General features: G+C 33.4%; 2 protein-coding genes across 9 annotated transcripts in view; both read left to right on the top strand.

Annotated features, from left to right (window-relative positions):
* Positions 1–10,511, top strand: part of LOC135841590 (protein prickle-like) — a 511,819-nt gene extending 501,308 nt beyond the window's left edge. For all 8 annotated transcript variants that reach the window (XM_065358611.1, XM_065358614.1, XM_065358612.1 and 5 more), the window contains 3 exons: positions 4,598–4,796; positions 4,889–5,267; positions 9,111–10,511. In XM_065358611.1, the coding sequence (XP_065214683.1) occupies positions 4,598–4,796; positions 4,889–5,267; positions 9,111–10,290 (1,758 nt within the window). In that variant the 3' untranslated portion in view covers positions 10,291–10,511. The remainder of the gene's footprint in view (positions 1–4,597; positions 4,797–4,888; positions 5,268–9,110) is intronic.
* A 3,299-nt stretch (positions 10,512–13,810) lies between these two features.
* On the top strand, positions 13,811–24,431 carry LOC135841517 (neprilysin-2-like). Its single transcript, XM_065358507.1, has 17 exons — positions 13,811–14,152; positions 14,272–14,358; positions 14,726–14,884; positions 15,472–15,555; positions 15,647–16,077; positions 16,236–16,361; positions 16,462–16,630; positions 16,748–16,907; positions 17,005–17,101; positions 21,656–21,832; positions 22,770–22,876; positions 22,973–23,031; positions 23,153–23,201; positions 23,303–23,370; positions 23,451–23,602; positions 23,864–24,028; positions 24,160–24,431. The coding sequence occupies exons 1-17, from the start codon at positions 14,089–14,091 to the stop codon at positions 24,331–24,333; spliced, it is 2,328 nt and encodes a 775-aa protein (XP_065214579.1). The 5' UTR covers positions 13,811–14,088; the 3' UTR covers positions 24,334–24,431.
* Positions 24,432–24,735: the final 304 nt, after the last annotated feature.

Here is a 24,735-nt window from a genome sequence, read left to right as displayed (position 1 = left end):
AGCAGGCACATTTGTACAAACCTATTGTATTAAATTAGGTATTCACTAGGGAAAATTGATTTGATTTGAAGGGGGTTGTGTAGTAAGGGTATTATAATGGTTCACCTTGATGTATTCTAGCTCTCATGAATCATTTTTGATTTTGCTATACCCTTGAAAAGTTGTTTTTGGAATTGAGTGTTCATTTTTTGAGGTTTTTGAAATTTATTGTTGTTCTTTTCAATGAATTTTTTTGGTGGTTTTTAGCATAAATTTTTGCCTGGTGATTTAGAAACTTATTTTTTACAATTCAACTTTGAACCTAATTGATTTTTTAGTGTTTAATTTGAATGGATTTTTTCCAATTGATGACAATAATGATTTTTTGAAGAATGATTTCAAGTGAATTTTCCATAGTGATTTAGAAAGAATATTGAATAAATGAATTGTTCAATGATGATTGTGTGTAATAATATGGTCAAGTAGTACAGTTACAGAAAACAAGTAACTTAATGCACAACTTAACCCCCCCAATCAGAGACAACAATGACAAAACAATACAGTATTTAATACGCTAATATAACAAATTAAGTAAGATAATAATAATTAGAAACAATATTTGAATAACAATATTTAAATAAATAAGCCAAAGTGACACAAGTTTCTATGTATGATGAAAATTGTTTAAATTCAACACTTTCTAAAGGTTTAGTTTAACTATCAGCCAACTTGGGCATTTGTACCTATACACATAGTTGAGAACAATAAGTAACCTTATCTTGAACTAATTTTCAATAAATTTGAAGTTATAACATCAATGCCTTAAATACCAGACCTACTTATTATAAATAAATCTGTTACCATATAACTTCCACTTGCGATCACTTAAAAGCCATTTTTATGCGCTCTGATTGGCCTGTGCTGCAGTGCTCGATGCACATCACTCTGCCCTATTGTTCAGTTGTCATCTAATGAATTCAAATTTAATTTGCCACCAAATTTTCAATCACCTGAATCCTTGTAAATTATTGCGACGCACAGCAAAGCTAATACTTTTACCTAGTGTTCAATTGACAACATTTAATGTTGATTTTAATTCCATTTATGATGGTGGTCCACATTAATGAATAGTACCGGCGCATATGATGTAGTAACTGGCTCTTCTTTTAGTAACAACCACTCAAAGTTGACAATACCAGCAAAACATGGTAAATTTCTCTGGTGAGTTTTGAATACACTCATCATTGATGGGATGTCACTTCCTGTTATTGCTCAGTAATTCTGTAACTTTTCTGGCATGGAAAACGCTTCACTTACCTATGGAGGGTGGTCCACATTGGTGAATCATACCGGTGAATCATACCAGTGAATACGATTAGTAATTAGCTCTTCTTTTAGTAACAACCACTCAAAGTTGACAATACCAGCTAAACATGGTAAATTACTCTGGTGAGTTTTGAATATGCTCATTATTGTTGGGATGTCACTTTCTTTTATCCCACAATACTTCCTATAACTTTTCTGGCATGGGAAATGATTCCCTTACCTATGGTGGTCCTTTTTTTTAAAAATTATCAGTAGAATTAGTAAAATTTGGGGTATTCCAGATGCATTCAACAGGTGGAAGATACATTATAGTGCATCTGGAATAAATCTGCAGCATATGGTGGACATGCCACCTCACCTATGGGGCATGAACATTTCACAGCTTCAATTACAGTTACTTTATCTGTGTCAATCTTCAACAATATCTGTTGATAGATAACTGTTAATAACACATTATTGTTAATGTCATATAAGAAAAGTGAAGCGTAAGATATTGTGAATAATGAGAAATCAAAGTTATTATACATACCTGAACATTGTAAGAAGTATTTCTTTGAACTGCCATCACTTTTGCCTCACTGTACATACAGGGTTTTGTTGTCAAAATATAACGATTTGATATGATGTGAAATGTAAGCATTTTCAGTTTTTCACCTTTTCTTACCTAATTTGCATTGTCAGTTGCTTTAAAGAATAATTTGATACGGTCTGTTACTTGTACAAATACAGTTCATTTTAGCAATTTAATATGCAAACAGCATAAATTTTTTTTTAGAAATTCATTACAAGATTATAAAATTTTAGAGGGAACTTATAAAATGTCAGGAAACTGGAAATAGCTGATTTTTATCACATTTTCACAAAAACTGATCCTCAAGTGTGATGGTCCATCACACATGACTTGACTTACTGAGTGTGAGTTGCTTAAATGTTAGGAGGTGCCTTTGAATATTATAAATGGTGGTAAAATGACAGTTTCATTGCCATTGCCGCAGACAGCAATGCTAATTGTATGGGACTTTAACATACAGGGTGCCCAGAAATATCGTGAACCCCAAAGAAAGTTTTTCATTGAAAATATAGGTTGGCAACGTGAAATAGATGCAAATGATTGGTGGAATGTTATCTCTCCAGTCCAGCAACCAATCATGTGCTATCATTATTACCATTCACTGTGACAAACCAAAATATTTAGCAGAAAACTTTTTTAGGGGTTCATGATATTTCTGGGCACCTTGTAGGTTTAGATAGGGAAGTGGTAGGGAAACAAAAACCTTCATAACTGGAATTCCAATTTGTTCAGCCTCTATAAGTGAAACCTGCTTTGGTGGAAAACCTACGAAGTGGAAAAAAATCTCTTTCCCTTGCAGTTCCACTTATCCAGGTTTGACTGTACCATCAGTACCACCACTTAGCATACCACATTTTTAAGATATTTTTTGATGAGGATATACTTGCTTTTATTCTTTGACTCCAGCACTCATTTTTTTTAACAAGAAGGTAATAGTGAGCTTAAACTAAGGGATCCCTTTGATTGCTTGAATGGAAGTTTAAAATAAGGAGAGAAGTTTTCTCTTCCAATACTATTCTAGGTTACAAAAATTCCAAAACAATTAAAAAAACCGCAAAATTTTGAGAAAAAAATTGCACATAAAATGTAGGGCTACTTACTTTTAAAAATTGTTGGAAATGACAAACATTAATACCTAATTGAACAATTTACCTATTTTTCAATAAAATGTGTTGTTGAATAGAACATTATTAATCATAGATACTTACTTACTCAGTTTTGATCTCTAATACCTATTGAATGGTATTATGTAATAATAGGTATATGTACTAGGAATTTAAAATTCCAAAGAAACGCCAATTTTTCGTTTGATTTTTTCATAGATAAATGGATTTTTTTTTGGCTTTCATTATTTTACATAAAAATGAACAAAAACATATTTGTCAATAATACGAGGTGTCTGGTGAATGGATGTCAATACTTCAGATTTGGACAACTAAGAAGAAAGGTTATGCGAAGGTGTGGCTGTGCCCTATTTTCAAAATTGAAGGGGTAAAACACATATTTTCAAAATCCAAGAGTCGAAATCCAATTTTGACAATGGGGGTCGGTAGTACTTTGAAAAATGAACAAAACTACGTATTATGATTTTTTGGCTAACTTGTAAATTGAAGGGGCTGCAAATGATTTTTAATATCAAAAAATCATGATGAAAAAAATAAATAATGAATACTACGTCAAAAAATGAACACATTTTGTAATGATCATTTTTTCCCCCTTACCTGCTCTAAAATTTAAAAAGTTTTTGAAGCACAAAAATTGTAAATTTAATGAAATTTTTTAGCAAATCAAAAATTGTTGAGCTTCAAAAACTTTTTAAATTTTGGAGTGTGAAAAAAATTATTATAACAAAATTTGTTTTATTTTTTAACGTACTATTTGATTTTTTGAAATTGAAAATCGTTTGTAGCCCCTTCAATTTACAAGTTGACCAAAAAGTCATAGTAGGTAATTATGTTCATTTTGCAAAGTACTACCAACCTCCATGGTCAAAATTGGATTTTGGCTCTAGATTTTCAAAATGTATTTTGCCCCTTCAATTTTGAAGATGAGCCACACCTTCAATAACTTTTTTTCTTAGTCGTAACCGGCTGTATCCAAATCTGAAGTATTGACATCTACCCACCGGACACCCTGTCGAAAATTGAAATTATGTTTTTTTGTAGTTTACTTTTTCAATTCTGAAGGTTTTTGGTTAGAAGGATTCTACTTATTTTACAATTACTTTTCAAAGGTTTTCTTTTCGTGATGAAGAAATATTAAATAAGTTACTTACTACTTGCCACTTTTTTTCCATTAAAATTAATTGAAAGTAACAAAACAATAAGCTACGCACACTGTTACACATCTAGTTTTTTTTTTCAAAAAATTAAGAATTCCCTCCACGAATCTAAAAACCAGATTTTCATCCCCATTTTGAAACATCGAGTAGACAGCGTCGAACTCGATTCGTGAAGCTAGGTAATTGAAATCCGTTCGAATAGTCTCGGTAACGTTTGTGTACGTCGCGGAACGTACGTAACATGGTTCCTTAATTCGTTTAAAATATGCAAATGGCGATATTTACATTCGACACAGGTTGCCTAATTATCACCGTCGTAGGCGGCACAGATAGGAAAGTTGAGAATACGACGATGATTATGATGACAAGAGTATAACGCAGAGCATTCTACTCGTACACACACAGATGTCTTATATGGAAATGATGTTACTTTGTTGCAGATTATATTAGCGGACGAATGTACCGAAGCGGAAGGCAGAGCTTGGCATATGAAACATTTCGCTTGTTTAGAATGCGAACGTCAATTGGGAGGGCAAAGGTATATCATGCGAGAAGGTCGACCTTACTGTTTGCACTGCTTCGACGCCATGTTCGCCGAATTCTGTGATTCTTGCGGAGAACCTATTGGTGTAGATCATGGTGAGTATCGAATTCATTGGTAAACTATAGGTAAACTTGCCTCTCGAGTACCACCTACCTGTGCAACCTAATCGTGTATATTTTTTAATTAGGTCAAATGAGCCACGAAGGGCAACATTGGCACGCGACAGATCAATGCTTTTGTTGCCATACTTGTCGATCTTCGTTACTCGGACGTCCGTTTCTGCCCAGAAGAGGTGCTATATATTGTTCAATCGCGTGCAGTAAAGGCGAACCACCGACGCCTTCTGATAGCAGCGGTCCGGGCATGTATTTGCCCAGACATCATCGTATGTTGGAAAAACCGCCTTCTGACGGATCCAGTACACCGCCGTCTCCTAGTAGGAATAAACGTATGGTCAACAAAGACGTGAGGTTGTCTCCTTCGGTGCTACAGCAAGAACTCAGGATATCACCGTCGGCTATTCAATCTGCTACGATGGATGTTACGTTCTTGCCATCTAATAATTTGTAAGTTGGAATTATTTTTTCGAGTTGCTTTTATAGTTGGAAAGGTAGAGATATTTTCTCCAGTCGTTTGGAACAATTTTTCATATTAACAAGACATGAACCTTTCAAGGTGACTGCCTCCGATTTGAACAGGTTTACGATTTTTGGATAGAGCATAGTCTGAAACCCTCGTAATCAAAATTTCAGCTGCTCACAGTGATTTTTCGGTTTTTGTAAAATTTTTGAAAATTCAAAATTGACCATTTTCGGAGATCTATTTTTTTCAACTAATTATGTATTCAGTAAAATCGAACCGCATTTCACCATTTTGGATCATTCTGGAGCCTCCAGAGCGATTTTTGATTTCTTCAAAATTTTAAAATTTATGCGGAATTTCAAAATTTTTCCAGAATGCGTAGAAATTAGTATGGGTTGCTAAAAATCGAGTTTTGGCATATTGTTGACCCGTTTGAAGGGTCTATCTCCATTTGAGTTGATTTCCAGGCTGACACCTCAAATGCGTTTTCTATCTGGAAAAAATTCAAAAAAATTTTGTTCGTACGGAAATTTTTGAAATTGGCACGAAAGGCTGTAAGTAAGTTGTTTGTAACCGTCTCCACGAATCCGAATCTTACCATTTCGAACAATTCTGGAGCCTCCAGAAGGATTTTCGATTTCTCCAGAGTTGAAAAATTTCTACAGAGGGCGTGAAAATTAATTTGGGCAGTTGAAAATCGAATTTTCACTTGTTAGTCTTGACTTCTTTAACGAGTTTATTCATATTTGATCCGATTTCCAGACGTACATTTCAGGTTCGTTTTTTGACCAGAATTAAAAAAATTCAAAAAATCAAAAAATTTTTGTCTGCGGGGAGATTTTTGAAAGTTGCATGAATGGCTGTAAGCTTTCTAAAAATATCACCTTGAAACCGAATTTTACAATTTCGAATCATTTTGGAGCCTCCAGAGCTATTTTTAATTTCTCCAGAAAGCGTAGAAATTAATTTGGGCAGCTAAAAATCGAGTGGTGGTTTATTCTCGACCCATTAAACGACTTAGTCCACATTTGACCCGATTCCCAGGCGAACATGACGAGTACTTTTGTGAGCAGCATTTTTTTAAAATATCAACTGGAGAATTCACTGGTAAAAGAAACATTCTCGCGATGTCCGTCTGGAAATCTGCCTAAAAGTGAATAAAATTTTTGAACACAAATCGAGGATTAGCCACAACTCAATTTTTAGTTGTTCAAATTAATCTCAAAGTTTGCTGGAGAAATTTCAAAATTGTGGTTGTGGAGAAATTGAAAATCACGTTAAAGGCTCCAAAATGACCGAAAATTATGAAATTCGGTTCATAACCTGCTGGATAAAATTTACTCGTGTTTCTTTTTTTTAAAAGCATAAATGAAAGTAATCAATTTAGAAATTTTGAAAAATTCGTCAAAAATCAAAAAATGAATTTGGGCAGCTGAAATTCCTACTTTGAAAAAATAAGTGCATAAAATAATGTAATTTAATTACCCTTTTTTTTTTTTGGTTGGTTTATACATTATTGATTGCAATTTAAGTAATTCGAAGCGTTTGAGTTCGAATTTCCGTGAGTACATTTTTTTAATGAAAATCTTCTGTGCTCTTCTAACCTCTTTCCCTCTCATTTTTAAAAAAATCATAAAAGAGAATGTAAATGTGATGATTTACAGTGGCTGAGTTCAAGTATCTTTTTACTTTATAAATTCGACCTTTGCCGCTCTCAAGGCTCGGTGTCTCTTCCGTCAGTGATTCACTTTTTTAAAGATAACAATCGAATTGACATTTCGAAAGAAAAAAAATGACAATTTCGGGGGGTAGATATTCGCTTTAAGAATTTAAAGGGTTCTTCGAAATGACTTTCTTCATTTCCAAAGGCAAACTTGGACGAGGAATCAAAAATCACTAATCAAATTGACACAATCTGAAACTGATATTTTTTTCAGATCAGCAAAATATTTTTAAAATACTTATTAAAATTTTGGTTTTTTAAATAAATTTATTTTATTAGTTGAGTTTATAAAAAAAATTTGATTTTTTTCCTGGTAAACTAAGAATGTTTTTGGAAAACTGAGGAGTACTTACTACTTACTAAAAAATATTGTAATTTATCTATCTTGGTATTCGGAAAAATGGTTCTGCATTTTCGAATTTTAAAACCACTATTTTGCTTTTTTTTATTCCAGAATTATTTTTATTAAAATGAAATTCAGAAAATTCATATTTTTTATTGAAAAATATTCATGTTGAAAGCGCTAATCGTCTTTTAAAGTGATTTTCTGTAAAATTTTACCAACTTAAAATTTGTTCGATTGTTCATCTCAATTTTTTCATAAGACCTGTGTGAAGGAGAAATTCAATGGTTCAAAATTCGAAATTTCATTTTCTTCTTGAACAACTTCCGACAGCTCACAATGGAAAATTTTTACATCTCAACAAAATTGAAATAAAAAACTTAAGATAAAATAAAACCGGTGTTTTCGATTTCGATCAAATTTCATTTTGCAATTTTGAAAAATTTGGTTGAAGTGTGAAAACTGATGCTGTTTTTTCAACAAAAAAATTTTCATTTGAGAAGACCTTTGAACTTGTACGGAAAAAGTATAAATTTGAATTTTTTATCCAATTTATCATTCCTTTTTTTTTTTTTTTTTCAGTAGAATTTCTCAATTCATGCATTGAAATGTGAAACTTATATCTCAATTTCTTCCCCAAATTCCAAAATGAAATTTTTTAGTCAATTTTCAAACTCTTTGAGCCTTTTTACTTACTTAAAATTTTATTTTATTCGAAACAGTAATTTTTTTTCAAATTCAGAAACGTGATAAATAGGTATCTTAATTTCTCCCCCAAATTCCAAAATGAAATTTCAAGTCAATTTTCTCCTTACTCAAAATTTTATTTTATTCAAAGCAGACATTTAAAACATGATAATTTTGTCAATTCTCAAAAAAATTTAAACAATTTTATTTCAACATTTTTTTATTTGAAATTGGATTTGGCCTTATTTTTTCCCATATTTTGTTCTAATTTTGTTGAAATGTAAAAAATGTTTCCTTGTGAGCTGTCGAAGGTGTTGAAAAAAAGTATTGAAATTTTGTGTTTTGGAGTACATATTACATTTTTTCTTCGGCAGTCTCATAAAAAAGTTGAGATGAACAATCGCAAAATTTTTCAGCTGATAGAATTTCACAGCAAATTTTTATCAACTTGGCTTTTTGTTTCTGTCTGCCTGCATCTGTAAATTTGGCTTTAGAAATCAACATAATGTTTCAAAGAGAAATTAGGAAAATCCTCAACTTCCAAAATTTAATTTTTTTCAAATATTACAACTTAATTGTTCAGTCCAACTTCCCTCATGAAAATTCTTGAAATTCATCGGTTGAACTTCTTTAGGACGTTATAGGAACTTGACAGAGGTGTGCCGCGCTAGTGTCGCCTTGTTTATGATTGGCTGATGAAAGGTCCCAGTATAAACATTGGAATGTAATGTTGTGAAAATTGAAGGAAAATTGTTGAAAATTGCTGATAACAACGCGACCTTTCGTTAGTTCCGGTGTTTTTGACTACCATTTCCTAGAGCGCGACAGTTGTCTTGTCAAATCCCTATTAAGGGGATTTAAAGAAACGATTTTTTTGGTTATGTGTGGCAGTTGGATTGAAATAATATTTAGATTGGTTCGCTTTGCTCAAAAAAAAAAAAAAAAAATTGAATGCATTTTATGATAAGGTTTGAAAATTGTCTCGAAAACAATTTTTTAAACTTTTTAAATTTTCAAAAAAAATTACAAATTTTAAATTCTAACCCTCTCTTGTTCTTTTTCTTTTTTTTACAGACCTCGATCAGCAACCCAATCGCCTCGCCATCTTGCCAACTCCAGTCCAACGCTGACTCGATCGCCAAAAATGGGAAAACGAGCCCTGCACCGCGGATCGCACAAAACCTCGCTATCCAGTCTAAGCTCGCAACCACTGACACCATCGGCTCCGCCACCTCCACCGTTACCACCTCCATTACCACCATATCCATCGATAAAATGCAGCAGCGATGCTTATGCTAAATCAACCGAGTCTAGCTCTCAACTAAACCACGACCGTAGTTTAAATCGTATGCTTATGGAAAAAGCTCTAGAAAGGCACTCCTGCGAAAAACCCATCAACGGACACTCCTCGAGTAAACGAGAAGACGCTCTTTATCGCGAAATAGGTCGATGCGGAAGTAGCGGCAGCGGCGGCGGCGGTGGTAATAATCTCTGGATACAGGCGCAAGTGCAACACTTGTTGATCGAGAATTGCAAAACTTCCAATAGCAATCCGTCTTTAGATAAGTTACTTTTAGAAAGCAGTAAATTAGGCATAAGTCAATCGGACCTGCATCGTATATTAAGCCAGCAATTAGCCAAATACAAGAAATCGTCGACGTCGCCTTCTCCGTCCAAGTACAGCGTCGAATACGAACAGTTCGAGAACTATAAATCGGATAATTCGATGGACCGAGGCGAGAAATCGACGAACGCCAGTCGTGATTCGGAGTTACAAATCGCCGAATTGAGCTTGAGCCTAGACTCGTGGAAACCATCGTTGACCGACAGCTCGGCCAATAATAATCACGCATCGTCGATGCCCGAACTACCTCATCAGAATAATTCCTCGGGCTCGTACAGATCGAAAACCAAAGCTAATCTCAGTGTGAGGTTCGAAAACGAACTAGAAGACGACGAAGAGGAGGATATCACCGAGAATAATAATTACCGAAGCAAACACCACCAAAGAAGAAGGAAAAACGACGACGATACCGATAGCTATTGTTCGACTTGCTCTTCCAGTTCTAGCAGCGATGATCCTACCGTTTATCAACTACCTCCTCGTCGAACTTTCAACGGAGGTGCTAGAATCTCTTATGTACCTAATGATAAGCTAGCTTTTGCCAAAAGACAACAATCTCTGGTTTCAAGATCACCTAGTAAGAAACCAGCTGCCCCAGCTGCTGATGATAAGAATTGCGTTATATCGTAAAAGCGTCGCGTCGTGGGCTGAGATTATGTGATAATGTAGGACTGCGGTGAAAAGACTGAATTTGAATTTTTTTTCTCTCAATGTATTGATCGGCTGCCTTAATTTCAATCCGTTTGTACCTGCTTGAAATGGTCATGAGAATTTGAAGGGGAAAGAGATGTTTGGGTATTTAACGTACCTTACTCGTTATTTTAGCTATTTTTTTGTCGATTAAAATAGATCTGATAATAATGAAGAAATCCAAGTTTGATGGGAATGTCCTAAAACTCACCATCTGAATTTTGATTGCCAAATTTTTTGATAAGAATTCAGAATTGAAAGTGCGTTGAAGCCTTGAAAAATTAAAAAATTGAAATCAGGTGATAATTTATCGTGTTAGGATCTTTTCCTGTCTCTTCTTTGGAAATTATGATTTTTCCATCTAATAAAAACTTATTTTAAATTTTCAAAATTGACTTTTGAATGTGTTAAATTTTTGTAAGGTGAGTTTTAGAATGTTTTTTTTTTCAATCATATTTTGTTTCCTTCATACAGCTGGAAGAAAATATCACAAGAATAAAGTTTCAGATCGTTATTTGTAATAATTTCATTCGGTGTAAGTTATTCTTATACGAGGTACGATATGTGTTGTGTGTTAAACATGAAGATATAACTCGAATAAATTTGTAAATGGATAAAAATCATCCTCGAAGTTGGAATTGTGCGATACATATCTTCAACTTTGGTATAAACTTTTAATGTAGTTTGTGTGTGTTTCTTTGTACTTCGATATGTTTTTTGTTTTGTATTTCAGCTCCATGTATGTGGGGAGAGAGGATTATATTAAAACTCTACTCTTTAGTTCATTTTTATAGTGAGCTGAAAGTTGATACAAAGTATAGCGACTGTAATATTCTTCAAGTTTATCATCATAACTTGATATTTTTTTTCTGACAATCCAATGAATAATTATGGCAGCTTTTATTTTCTTGTGTGTACCTACGAATATCAATGTTTACTGTTTAGGTGTTGAATATTATGTCGAACAACTTATTTGAAATAATAATATTGAAAATTGTAATTGAAAATAAAATGAGATTTTTTTGAGAATTTTTAGGTGTGTAACTAAATACTTATTACATATATGAATTACGTGTTGAATTAAACGATGTATTGTGCTGATTGATAATAATTATTTTGTGTTATTAATTACCTTACCTATATACTCGTATGTATATAATTTTAGCTTTTATACCTGTACATTGAGATATTTATTATTGTAAATGCTCCATACTGATATTTCGTTGATATTTTTAAATTATAGAAATTGTTGTAAAAAATACTGCTTCGAAAAGCAAACTGAGTTTTTATTTTGCCCACGTGCGTATTAAAAGTACAATGAAAACAAACTACATACTTACAAAGTTCAAGAATAATTTTTTAGGAATGAAAATACTTTTAAAAGTACCTACTCGATGTTGGAAGGTTTTTCCATTGATAATGAATGTTCATTGCTCCTACAAAAATGTTCTATAGGCAACTCCAATTACAGGTCTGAAATGAAAAAGATCTGCCAAAGAAATATCACCGAACATTACCAAGGTTGGTATATTATTAAGATACAGGATGGATCGCGAAAAAAAAAGTCGCAGGATTTTGAGCTGGGAAAAATTACCCAGGTTCAAATTATAGAAGGTAGGTAGGTAGGTACATATTTGAGATTTGACGTCGATGTAGTCCATTGTGATCAAAATCTAAGGCTTTTACGGTTCTACTGAGTATTAAAAAATATTCCAGTACATTTCTCCGAATTGATTCCCCAGGATATGTTTTTGCCCGACTACCAAAATCCCGAATCAATTTCCCAAATGGGTTTTGTGCTGTTTTATGATGCCAAATGCCAAAATCCCGAATCCGGTAAAATCTTCAGTAAATTATGATTTTTTAATTTCTTCCCCTGTCATGGAAAATGGCGGATCTTTTTTCATCTTTTCTATCCAGGCCACGTCCAAGATTAGTATTGATTAGAGTCGAAAATTTTTTTTTTTTAATTTGAAAAATTATCCAAAATTTGAGAAAAAAAGGTCCCAACAATTTTTTAAACAAGAAAATTTTCTTTGAATGCATCATATTCAGAAGAGGTGGGGGAGGAGTATGATGAAAATTGAAAATATAGAATTGAGGGGTGAAGGGATGTTCTTCTTTCATCATTAGTTATTAAAGATCCAAAAAATTGAAAAAATGCACTCAAAATTTGAGAATTATTGTTATTGAGATTTGTAATGAATTTGTGAGAACTGAAAAATATAATTTTTTCTATATAAAAATGCCATTGATGTAGAATTTTAAAAAACGAGAAAGTGCGATGAAACCCGAGACATGGTTTTTCTCTACCTCAAAATTTTTTTTTTGATTAGAGAATCTACCAGAGAACAAGATGAAGAGTGGGAGTGTGGAGGAAGAGGGTAACGTCGTCAGCCTAATCAATTATTATTGATCCAAAAAATTAAAAAAAAAACCTACTCTTAATTGTACGAAATACCTACGTTCAAAATTTTCGATACTTACGTCTTTTGTAATAAAAATTCTTAGATATTTTGTCGAACGTTTGTCATTCGGGGAAATGATGTTCGGGTAGATAGTATATTGATTCAGGAAAATATTTTTCGGGTGTTCGGCAAGCGGAATTTTAGTTTTCGGGTTAATGGATTCGGGGAAATGGACTGAAACCAAAATTTATAAATAGCACGTCAAAAAAAAACTGTTCATCTACAGCACAAGTAGGTAGTGCTTTTTTTTGCTTTATTATGCAACAGAAACAGATGGGAGTAATTTGGAGGATTGACGAATGAAGATTTCACCAGAGAATTTTTGAACGTTTTTTTTTGGGCAGTTTTAACGAAAAAGAAGATTTTTTGACAGTTATTTTGGCAAAAAAACGAGATTTTTTTAAAAGTTTTAATGAAAAGCAAGATCTTTTTCTCGGTTTTGAACAAAAAAGCAAAACTTGTTCACAATTTTAGCAAAAAAAAAAAAAAAAAAAAAAACCGTAGAACTTTCTATTAATATTTTAGCGATTTGGACTAAGTATTTTTTTTTTTTTTTGAAATTTCACAAAAAAACATGAAAGGAAAATTTTTTCAAAAAATAGAAAACTTACGGCAGTTTTTGAAAAAAGCAAGATTATTGGCAGTTTTGTAAAAAGTAAAATTTATTTGGTAATTCTGAAAAAATGACGTTTTTAACATTTTTTAACATTTTGACCAAAAAAAAGCAAATCATTTTCACAATTTTAGCAACTAAAAAAAACATAACTTTTTCGTAATTTTTAACAATTTCTGCAAGAAATCAAATTGCGTATAAATTCATTTTTTTGCCATTGTTTCGATCACAATAGATAGGTACCTACTCAACTGAAAAGTTTAATCAAATATGGTTTTTGAAAGAGGAAGAGGGGAAACAAGCCTCTAAGAGTGAATGCCATTTCATTTTCATTAATTTGCGAGCCAGTTGTTATCTTTGTATTTTTTCATGTGATGTTTTTATCATAATATACTTCTACAAAGTGTCAAAGGTCTCCTACCTGTTTGGCCTACAAGTATGAATTATGTACATGTACATACACATTTAAGAACCCGTATAGGTCCATATTTGAATAATTGAATGCACAACTGGTTACACGTTCGCTAATTTTAACCAGTGATTTTCTGCTTCTATAGTTCGCGATACTCAACAAGACAATTTTAATCTGAATTGAAAAAAATTGACTATATTATTTTATGACTACTTGCATGGAATTATTCTTTTAAAAATTTCAATATGAGAACACAATTATTGACCAGTTTTCTACGAGTTTTCTCTTTGAAAATTACACTTTTTTCGCGTAAGTAAAAATATAATAATTACCTACTTTGTAATAGGCTACGTGTAGAAATTAATGCAAAAGTTGAACGTAATTCTGCATGATTCAATAAAACTTATTTACTCGCGTACCTATTTCAGTTTTAAGCTTGTTTTCATTGGTGTTGGTATCAGCACAAAATACCACAAATGAAAAAATTTGTCAAACGGAAGAATGTTTATCCGCAGGTAGGTAATAATCTTTCATTTATTGGTGTAGGTCATTTTCTGCTATTTTCTAAAAAAAAGTTGCATTGGTCCAACTTAGATATAGGTATAGGTTGAGAATGAGTGATTTGCAGATGACGTGAAGAAAATGAATAGGTCCTGAAAATATTAAAATTTATCCTCGTAAATTGCTCTGATGGATATTTTCCAAAAAAGATGCTCATTAAATCCGTGAATTGGATGAGAATATGATAATTCTGGTCATGTGACTGGTTCAAGTTTTAAAACACTCCTTGTCCTGTTCAAAAAAAAAGCAAAAATAACCCAATCCATCACTTACTTTGGGATAATTTTCTACCTGTAACAATTCGTTATTTTGCAAATTCAGCGCGGAAATTGAAAGAATCGATGAACTTCGAAGCAGATCCTTGCGATAATTTCTACAAATACGCTTGCGGAAACTGGCCAAATCTTCATAAAGATGTAAACCACATTACGAGAAGTAATATTCAATTACTAGCTGAAGAAAATATCGCCAAACTCATCGGTAAGTAATGTAAGTATAAAATGTGCGAGGAGCAGTCACAACTAAATTTTTAGCAGCCTACATCAAATTTTGACGTCTTTTGGAGAGTTATTAAAATTCTGGAAAAATCAAAAATCGAATTGGAGGCTTCAAAATGGCCAGAAATGGTAAAATTCGGTTGCAGGGAAGGGGTCGATATTATTTTCAAGGCTAATTTCCATCACACCATTCGAAAAAAAATCAAACAAACAAATTGCCCAAAGGCAAAAACTGTCAATTTTGAAATTTCAAAAATTCTCCAAACATTGAAAAATCAATCTGGGCAGCTGAAATTTTGGGTTAGAGGGGTTTCAGACCATGCTTTTTTCCAAAAATCTCGATCCCAATCAACCCTCACACATGTAGTTTATTTCAAGTTGAGAAGCTAAAATTTTTAGGGATTTTTTTTCTTAAAAATCAACAATTTTTGGGCCTGGTAGCAAAAAAATTGTACAAAAAAATCACTACCCTAATATACCTTTCTAACTCATGTCAAAAAACGTCAAAAATGTACCTAACTCATCTTGTAATTCAATATTATGAATTTCACATGCCACTTGATTGTTCAGTATTTCTCAAACAGAACAGTAGTAATGAAGAACCAGAAGCTGTGCACAAAGCTAGACAATTCTATTCATTATGCTTAAATGAAGGTACACACACACTCATTTGAATACCTAAGTAGGTATTAACGACGAAAAATAAAATAGTTTTCGTAAATAAAATTTTCAATATCGTTTCTAGACGCTTACAGTAAAAATCTAGATCCAATTATAACCATCCTAAAAAAAATTGGCCTACCAGTACTTCCTTCGCCATCTGACAAGAATAAAAACTTCGATTACACGACAACATTAGCCAAAGCAGCCAAATTAGCCGGAATCAAGATGTATTTCGACCTTACAACAGACTCAAATCCTTATAATCGATCATCAAATATAATTACGTTAAAGAAAACAACACTAATATCAGACTTAGATTCTTCCACTTTTATTGCGACGAAGCCCTTACATGAAAAATATCTTAACGAAGTGATTCGTAGAATTTGCGAAGACGATGTAAATTCTTGTGCTTGTGTTTGTGCGCAGTGGAAATCGTCTCGGAATGAGAATGAAAGCATGAAAAATACAATTCACAAAATTCTTATGGGAAATTCATATATTGAAATCCCTTGGGTAAGATAACCCCAAAATGTGCAATTATTTGAAGGGTACACGCTCATTCACTTACTTATACCTACCTACATATTAATAAACAAAAATTTTTGTAGGTACTCGAATTAACGATTTTAAAAATCTTCATTTTTTAAATGAGTTTCAACTGAAATTTTCAGATTGATGTAAGGTCATATGGTTACTTATTGAATTCCTCAAATGATACGCCAGTCATATACAGTTTGAAACAACTGCAAGAACTAACTGATCGCATTGCGTTTGAAGCAAATGCAACAAATCCAAAGGTGATTCAATCGCATTATTCGCATTTCATTTCATATTCATGAATTATAGGTAGGTATAGGTATATGAACCATAAGAACATAAACTCTTTGACAATTATAGCTGAATTGGACAAGATACATAGAAGAAACGTACAAAAATTTGGATATGGAAACATTGGATCTTAGCGACTCGTCCAAGGTTCAAATTGCCATTGAGAATTTGGTTTCCTTCGTGAAAATATGCAAATATATTCACTCTAACGTTGGGAGTAGGAGTGTAAAATCTCTAGGTGGGTAGAGATACCTAATACCTATACTTGATTCATTTTTTTTCATTATTTCAATTTTGAGAACAATCTGGAGGTGAGGTGAAATGAAGTGTTAATGATAACCTATGCTTTACACAGAGCTCGAACTTTGGTGGAAAGTAGTTTCCACTTTGTCACCTTACATTGATAAAAAAATTTTCGATACAAGAAATAAAATAGACATTGTATCTAATACCGAGTTCAAAACGGCTTCCGATTGGAAAATGAAATTAGACAATCTCGTAGACTATCCGGCTAGGTAAGTAGGTAATTGGATCATCTTTAGTCGGATATTTCATGCATACATGACTACTAAATTGAATACATTTGAAATTCTATTTCTTTTTTTGAAATAGAGAACGACAATGCGCAGAAATAACCGAGTCATCATTTGGCATGGCAGTTAGTTTCGCGTATGGCACAAAGGCAAAATACGTCAGAGCTGAGATCGAAGTGAGTAGTTTTCAATAAAAATTTGGATTATCTACCTACATATAAATGTAGAAAATCATTCCAAATTAGCCAAGGTAGGTAAGTTGAGTTTTTTTTGAAAGGTCAATTTTCAAAATCTGACCAAATGGGCTGAAAAAAAAACAGGGTGCCTATTGCCTAACAGTCCTTCCAGTCCTTCTGAGTCAGTAAAAGTTTGTCTTTTTGCCTGTGAGTCCTTTTTTTAAAAAAAAAGTAAAAAGTCCTCCTTTTTTCCGAATTTTCAAATAATTTTGTTATCTAATAAAAATCGAGAATGGTGTTGTTTTACGTCTCATATTATCAATTTTCCACAGTTTTCGCCCTCGCTTCGCTCGGCCTAGATCATTTTTCTTTTCGTACATGAAGAAAGGAGTACCTGTAAGTAGCGAATTGGAATTTGAAACTGGTGCACCTAGGTGTTACATGGGACGGCGAATACAATTCCGCAAACCGTAGCATATGAAACCAAATTGTTTTTTGTGGAAATTGTGTTTGAAATTTGGTGTTTTTGGCAAAAATGCGAATTTTTCAAGAATTGAATTCGAGCAAATGAGTCGGGAATGGGTTCCGGGGGGGTGGGGGTGGGGGTCCGGGTCGAGGAATTCATTGCGATGATCGGAAGCCTGATACAGATTGATTGGAGGCCTGTGGGGCGGATTGACGCAATGAAATTCTACCAAAACGTCACTTACGCACATGTCCCGTAAAAATGAACGGCATATTCGAAATCGGTGACCCAAAATTAGTCAGAAACCATTGCTTCCCGCGTGCAAAATTGCACTAAATCAGTGGATGTGTTCAAACCAATTCAGACCCAAGATGTAACCAGTGTTTGAAACAGACAATGTTTAAAACCAGTGTTTGTGACAGACACTGTTTAAAACCAGTGTTTGTGACGGACCCTGTTCAAAACCAATGTTTGTGACAGCCACTGTTTGAAACCAGTGTTTGTGGACATACACTGTTTAAAACCAGTGTTTGTGACAGATACTGTTTAGAATCAGTGTTTGTGACAGACCCAGTTTTAAAACCAGTGTTTGTGACTGACCCTGTTCAAAACCAATGTTTGTGACAGCCACTGTTTAAAACCAGTGTTTGTGGACATGCACTGTTTAAAACCAGTGTTTGTGACTGACCCTGTTTAAAACCAGTGTTTGTGACTAACCCCGTTCAAAACCAGTATTTGTGGACAGACACTGTTTAAAACTAGTGTTTGTGACAGACACTGTGTAAAACCAATGTTTGTGACTGACCTGGTTTAAAACGAGTGTTTGTGACTGACCCTGTTCAAAACCAGTGTTTGTGACTGACACGGTTTAAAATCAGTGTTTGTGACAGACACTGTTTAAAACCAGTGTTTGTGACTGACACGGTTTAAAAGCAGTGTTTGCGACTGACCCTGTTCAAAACTAGTGTTTGTGACAGACACTGTTTAAAACCGATGTTTGTGACTGGCCTGGTTTAAAACGAGTGTTTGTGACTGACCCTGTTCAAAACTAGTGTTTGTGACTGGCCTGGTTTAAAACGAGTGTTTGTGACTGACCCTGTTCAAAACCAGTGTTTGTGACTGACCCAGTTTTAAAACGAGTGTTTGTGACTGACCCTGTTTAAAACCAGTGTTTGTGACTGACCCTGTTCAAAACTAGTGTTTGTGACTGACATGGTTTCAAACCAGTGTTTGTGACTGACCCTGTTCAAAACTAGTGTTTGTGGACAGACACTGTTTAAAACCAGTGTTTGTGACAGACACTGTTTAAAACCAGTGTTTGTGACAGACGTGGTTTAAAACCAGTGTTTGTGACTGACATCGTTTAAAACTAGTGTTTATGACTAACCTCGTTTAAAACCAGTGTTTGTGGACAGACACTGTTTAAAACCAGTGTTTGTGGACAGACACTGTTTAAAATCAGTGTTTGTGGACAGACACTGTTTAAAACCAGTGTTTGTGACAGTCGCTCTTTAAAATCAAGCATATTTCTCTGACCAAAGTTAAAGGGTAGAAAAATTGACTCCTCCAATCAAAAATAATGCTGTTTTACTACTCTGAAATTGTGAATTTTCGAAAGCTTTTGCCCTCGCTTCACTCAGGCGTTTACTTACTTATGTTTTTTTATATGATAACTACTACCTATATGTAATTTTCTGAAAACTTTTGAAATTTAAAAATTTTGAAGCTATGAAAATTAACTTTTTGCATAATAACTGATGTTTTATGTTGGGATTGTTGGGTATGAACTGTACACTATAACAATTTTCCAACATTTCCTAAATTGGATAAATGAAATTGAGAAATTCCAAAAACATAATCCAATCAATAAAAAAATTCAAATAGGTACTTGAATTTTTTATTCGAGACATTTGTGTTTCCAACACTTCCTATTTTGAAAAATGGTTCGAACCACATTTAGCCAAATAGTTGGAAGAATCTTGTTGTTAGGGGGGGGGGAGTCTGGAGTAAAAAATTGGGAAAATCTAGCGAGAAAAGTTGAGAGAATTTCTCAGTCTCCCCCCCCCCACATCTCCCACCACACATCGCTTCGTCAGCCTCTGTAAATAAAATGTAATGTTTTGTATGGAAAGTTTTTTGCTCACCTCTTTTTCTTACATTAAAAATTTTTTACTCACTTTTTTGATTACTTTTTAGTTACTTTTTCCAGCTTTTTTGGTTACTAAAAGTTACTTTTTTGAGAAAAGTTTGAGTACAATCCCGGATATTAAAATCTTTTATTAAAATAGTTTCCGAATTACTCAATTTCTATGTCCAAAAAGTAAGCGAGAGTTTGTTATCTTAGAAATGATAGGGATTAGCAGATGATAATAGGTTCTATAACAAGCGAGTTATTGGTCCATCTCATAAATATCACCTAAGGGGGGACATTTATTCGACTCCTAGCTAGCTCAGATGGGAGTGGAAAAGAGTAATCACCTATACTTCTAAGTCATCAAGTACATAAATAATCAACATTTAAATACTATTTATGTACACAAGGTTTATTTTGAGAAGATATTCACTACATTGGCTACATTTATAACATATTGAGATATGTTATTACTTCGACGAATGTGCTCTATCTAAACAAATAGGATAGTACTTAAGGTACTTCTCCTGGGCGAATCATGCCAATTATACAAGGAATTGAGACCATACTGGCTGCGCAATGTACAACAACCATGTAAGCGAATTATATGAATTTATGCGTAAGTGAGGAATCTCTGCTCCATCCCTTACGACGATTGACTTCATCTATTAACTACGATATAATTATAGTTAATATAGTGGAGACACCACCATGTAAGTACCCACTTACCTAACACTGCTGACCATCTCACCACCTCTTTCCCTTAGCCTACCCCAATAATAGTGGCTGTCGGTGGCTGCTTTACTTCAAGGAAATTCACGTTATGAAAGCGGCTCTCTCAATGCCTAGGTACATCTCGAGCAGACCGTAAAATTAGGTATAATCGTCGGATTAATACCATTGAAATTATTAACCGACGAGTATGATTAGACTTTAATTTAATCTAGTCCACACGCGAGGTGGGTAAAACAATGAAATAATACTACTTAGGCAAAAGCCTGTCTTCGTATACAGATTACTCCCTGACCACATACTTCGACGAGGATCTTGCCACGGCCGATTGCAAAAACCAAGTGAAGAGACACTCCGATCGCCAGAAGCTCGTGCCTCCTTGGCGATTGACAGATGTCTTTCACACCCTAATATCTGAATACTTTCCCACGTACTCGGTACCTTTTATTACCCAATAAAGATAAATCACATCGCGTAAAAGGTAACCCTAAGAATAATCACCAAGCAGGTGGAGGCAGATTGCACCATAACAAGTTGAAGGTTTTTTTTGGCAATTTTGTAAAAATGAATGTGGGGGAGATAATCAGTAGGTACATTTTCAATTTCGAAAATGTCATTCCAAGAGTTCCTTCCAAGTCTTTCTTTTTAGTTTTCAGATTTTGTTAGACACCCTGGAAACAGGAAGCATACTACATTTTCATGACATTTGCAACTACATATATGAACTTGATGCGGTTCCCAAAACCCTGGAAGAAGTGTACAGTAGGGTTGGTCGTTTTTCAACATTTTTAGAATTTTGATGGTTCCTAGAAAAAAATCTTGTCAAATGACCTCAATAAGATGCAGGAAAAATTTTAAATTTTGTTGGTCAACGTTTGACCCCCCCCCTCCCTTCCTCCCTTCCCGGTTCGAGCTCAAAATGTTCAAAATTACCAAAATTGTGGTGATTGGAGCGAATTGTGTGCCTGCGGGTGGAAAATTGACCTTTGCTCACATCAATAGTGAAGATAGGTAGTCACTTATCGTTATTGTATTCTTGGTCCATTCAAACCCACGTTTTGGTGACTGCTGCGCAGATGAATAAATATCATAATTATGACTGACTCAAATAAATACTAAATCATGCAAGCAACGCATACCTATGTACTTACCTACTTTTACTTTTTTCAGAAATTAGACTCGTAGGAGAATTCAATTTATTAATGAATTATTTCGATGTTCACAGATTGGAAAAATGTTCGACCATATTCGAGAAAGTATTAAACAAATTGTACAGAAAGTGCCCTGGATGGATGAAACTACCAGACAAAGAGCATTGAAAAAGTTACAATCTGTGAAGTATTATTTTGCATATCCGAATGTAAACCAGGACACAATCAAACTGGATGATTTCTATCGAAATGTATGTATTCAAATTCTTATCAATTTTTTCACTACTTAAGAAATAATTTCGATTTTTTTCTATTCAAAATTTTTAGATGTTTAGATCTTTTCCTCCCAAATTCATCATCACTTGAGAGAAAATTTTTCGAAATCAAATAAAACTTCCAAAATAAGGGAAGATTAAGTGGAAAATTCAAAAATTATTCGTTTAAAATATAGAAAAACATGTCATTTCCTCAATAATGCCTCAATATTTTTTAGAAGGGGGTCCTATTTGTTTCATTATGTTAAAAATAGAAAAAAAGGCAAAATCAGGACAATTTCTCAAATTTTATTCGAATGGAAGGGGGAGAGGTTCAATATTATTACTATCGATTTTTTCACTAGTTAAGATAGCATTTCGATTTTTTTAAATCAATTGAAAATTTTCAGATGTTTAGATCTTGCCTTCAAAATATATCACCACTTGAGAGAAAATTTTTAGAAATTAAAATTTTCAAAATAAGAGAAGGATAAATGGAACATTTAAAAATTATTCATTTAAAATATGAGATAACAAGTCATTTTCCCAAAAATACCTCAATATTTATCAGTAGAGGGTGTCTCAAAATTTTTGTTCCACGATTAAAAAATAGTAAAGAGAGAGTATACAGTGACAAACAAACAGACCATCGTGAAAAAAAAGGGGAAAAAAGAAGAATTTTCTGAAGAACATCTTTTTCAAATTTCAATCTTTGAGAATGAAATATAATCGATTTTTTAACACCTCGTAACCCATAAGTAAAAAAATTTTCAGAACTCAAATTGAACCGATTATCATGATGATATTATAAATTTTGTTGCACGCAGTTTAATTTGAGTCCTGAAAGTTTTTTGCTTGTAGGTTACGACTTACGAGGTGTTGAAAGGGTACCTATCTAAATATCGATATAATATGTATTCTACCTATATTCTAGGCGAAAATATCAAATAATTTCTACGACACTGTGATTTCAAACATTCAAAATCAAGTTGAAAAAACTTTAAGCAAGCTGAATCAAATCAATAATATCAACGAAGACGAGTAAAAATGAAATTTGTCTATACCTATTCAATATATATTCATATAGGCCTACCCTCACATAAAATCGTTAATCTCACCATCTCATATTGTTCACAGCTGGAGAATCATTTCCAACATTGAAAATGTTTTCTACGAACCTAGAATGAATACCATTGGTAGGTATGTAAGTCAACATATCAAATAGATATTGTACTGTATTTAATAAGTAATTGGAATACGTCTTCATAATTATTATCGTAAAATTTCAATAATTTCAATTTATTTTATCACAATCAGTCATTCCAGCCAGCAAACTTGGTTCATCAAAGTACGAAAATAATTTACGGTGAGTAAAAACGATCATCAGTATCATCACGTTTATTTCGAATAAGCAAAACGTCTTTCATGCCATACAATATTTTATAATTAATGCGAATTTTCGATAAGATTTTTGGATTATGGAGCAATTGGTTCAGCCATTGGTCGCGAATTAACTCGTGCAATTGATCATTCAGGTTAGATCGGGATAAAATTTGAAAAAACGAGTACACAATCATCATAAAATAAAACTCATAATTGCAATTTATGGTTTCAGGAAGACATTACAATGAGATAGGAAATATCGATGGCTGGTGGCTGCCAGAAACTTTACATTCGTATGAAGAAAAGGCTAAATGTTTTGGTAAGGCTGGCGACAATCGCGGAGGCCACGGAATTCAATTAGATTACAGTGATTTTAAACTGAAGGTAAGCAGTGAAACACTTATACTCTACAGCTGAAATAAATAAAAAGATTATTATTGAAGATTCCGATATTGATGTATCGCACCTTCGGAGTAAAGTCACACGAGAGCGATTTTATTTTTTTTTTTAAAACTTGATTCAATAATTATTTCATCAACTAAGTACTCGTACTTTGAGAAATTGTCAAGTTCTTGTGATCAATAAATACTAACTATCTATAAGCCAAATTAATGCCATATCTCTATTATTATGAATTTTTACCAGGCTGACAGTCAAATGACGCTAGGAGAGGATAAGTCGGATAGCAGCGGATTCAAGGAATCACTTTCAGCTTATAGAAAATCGGTATCACAATTTGGAGAGGAATCGCTTCTTCCGCAGTTTGAAAACTTCACTCATGAACAACTGTTCACATTATCATTTGCTAATGTAATTATTACAAAAATATCTACCACTTATACTTACATAATGCATTTTCATTTGAATTTTGAAATAAAATTTAGAATAAGTAGGTATGGGATAGGTATTAGGTACTAATTTTTTGTTATTTTATTCAATAGGTGTGGTGTGAAACTCCAATTTACGTTTTTCAAGAGTACTTCAGATTTGTAGACGATAGCCCGATTACACGAGTGAATCAGATTCTTCAAAACTCCACAGAGTTCGCTGAAATTTGGAAGTGTCCTAAAGGCAGCAATATGAACCCAGCAAGTGATAAATGTTCTATTTGGTGATTTTTCAACAATATTTTAAAGTGATTCTGCATACATAATTTGTTTACCTTATTTTTTACGAATTTATGAGAAAAATAAAATACATATTTACATACTTACTTCACGTGTTGGAGGAAATTTTTTTCAATTAAAAGCTCAATGTACGATCTATTTTCACAGGCGATGTGCGTAAGTTGGAGTTTTGAGTACATTTCATTATGCAAAACCGCCCTACAGGCTTCCAATTTAACTCTCTAGCAGACTACGGATTATCGCAATGAATTCCTTGACCAAAAAAAACCCCACAGGAACCCATTTTCGACTCGTTTACTCAAATTTCATGCGTATAAATTCACTTTTTTGCCAAAAAAAAAAAACAATTTTAGCCTTATGAGTCAAAAAGAAGCTGGAGAAAATGTCGCC

The sequence above is a fragment of the Planococcus citri genome, chromosome 3 (assembly GCF_950023065.1).
Source record: "Planococcus citri chromosome 3, ihPlaCitr1.1, whole genome shotgun sequence".
Lineage (NCBI taxonomy): Eukaryota > Metazoa > Arthropoda > Insecta > Hemiptera > Pseudococcidae > Planococcus > Planococcus citri.
This window is presented reverse-complemented; position numbering and strand designations above follow the sequence as displayed.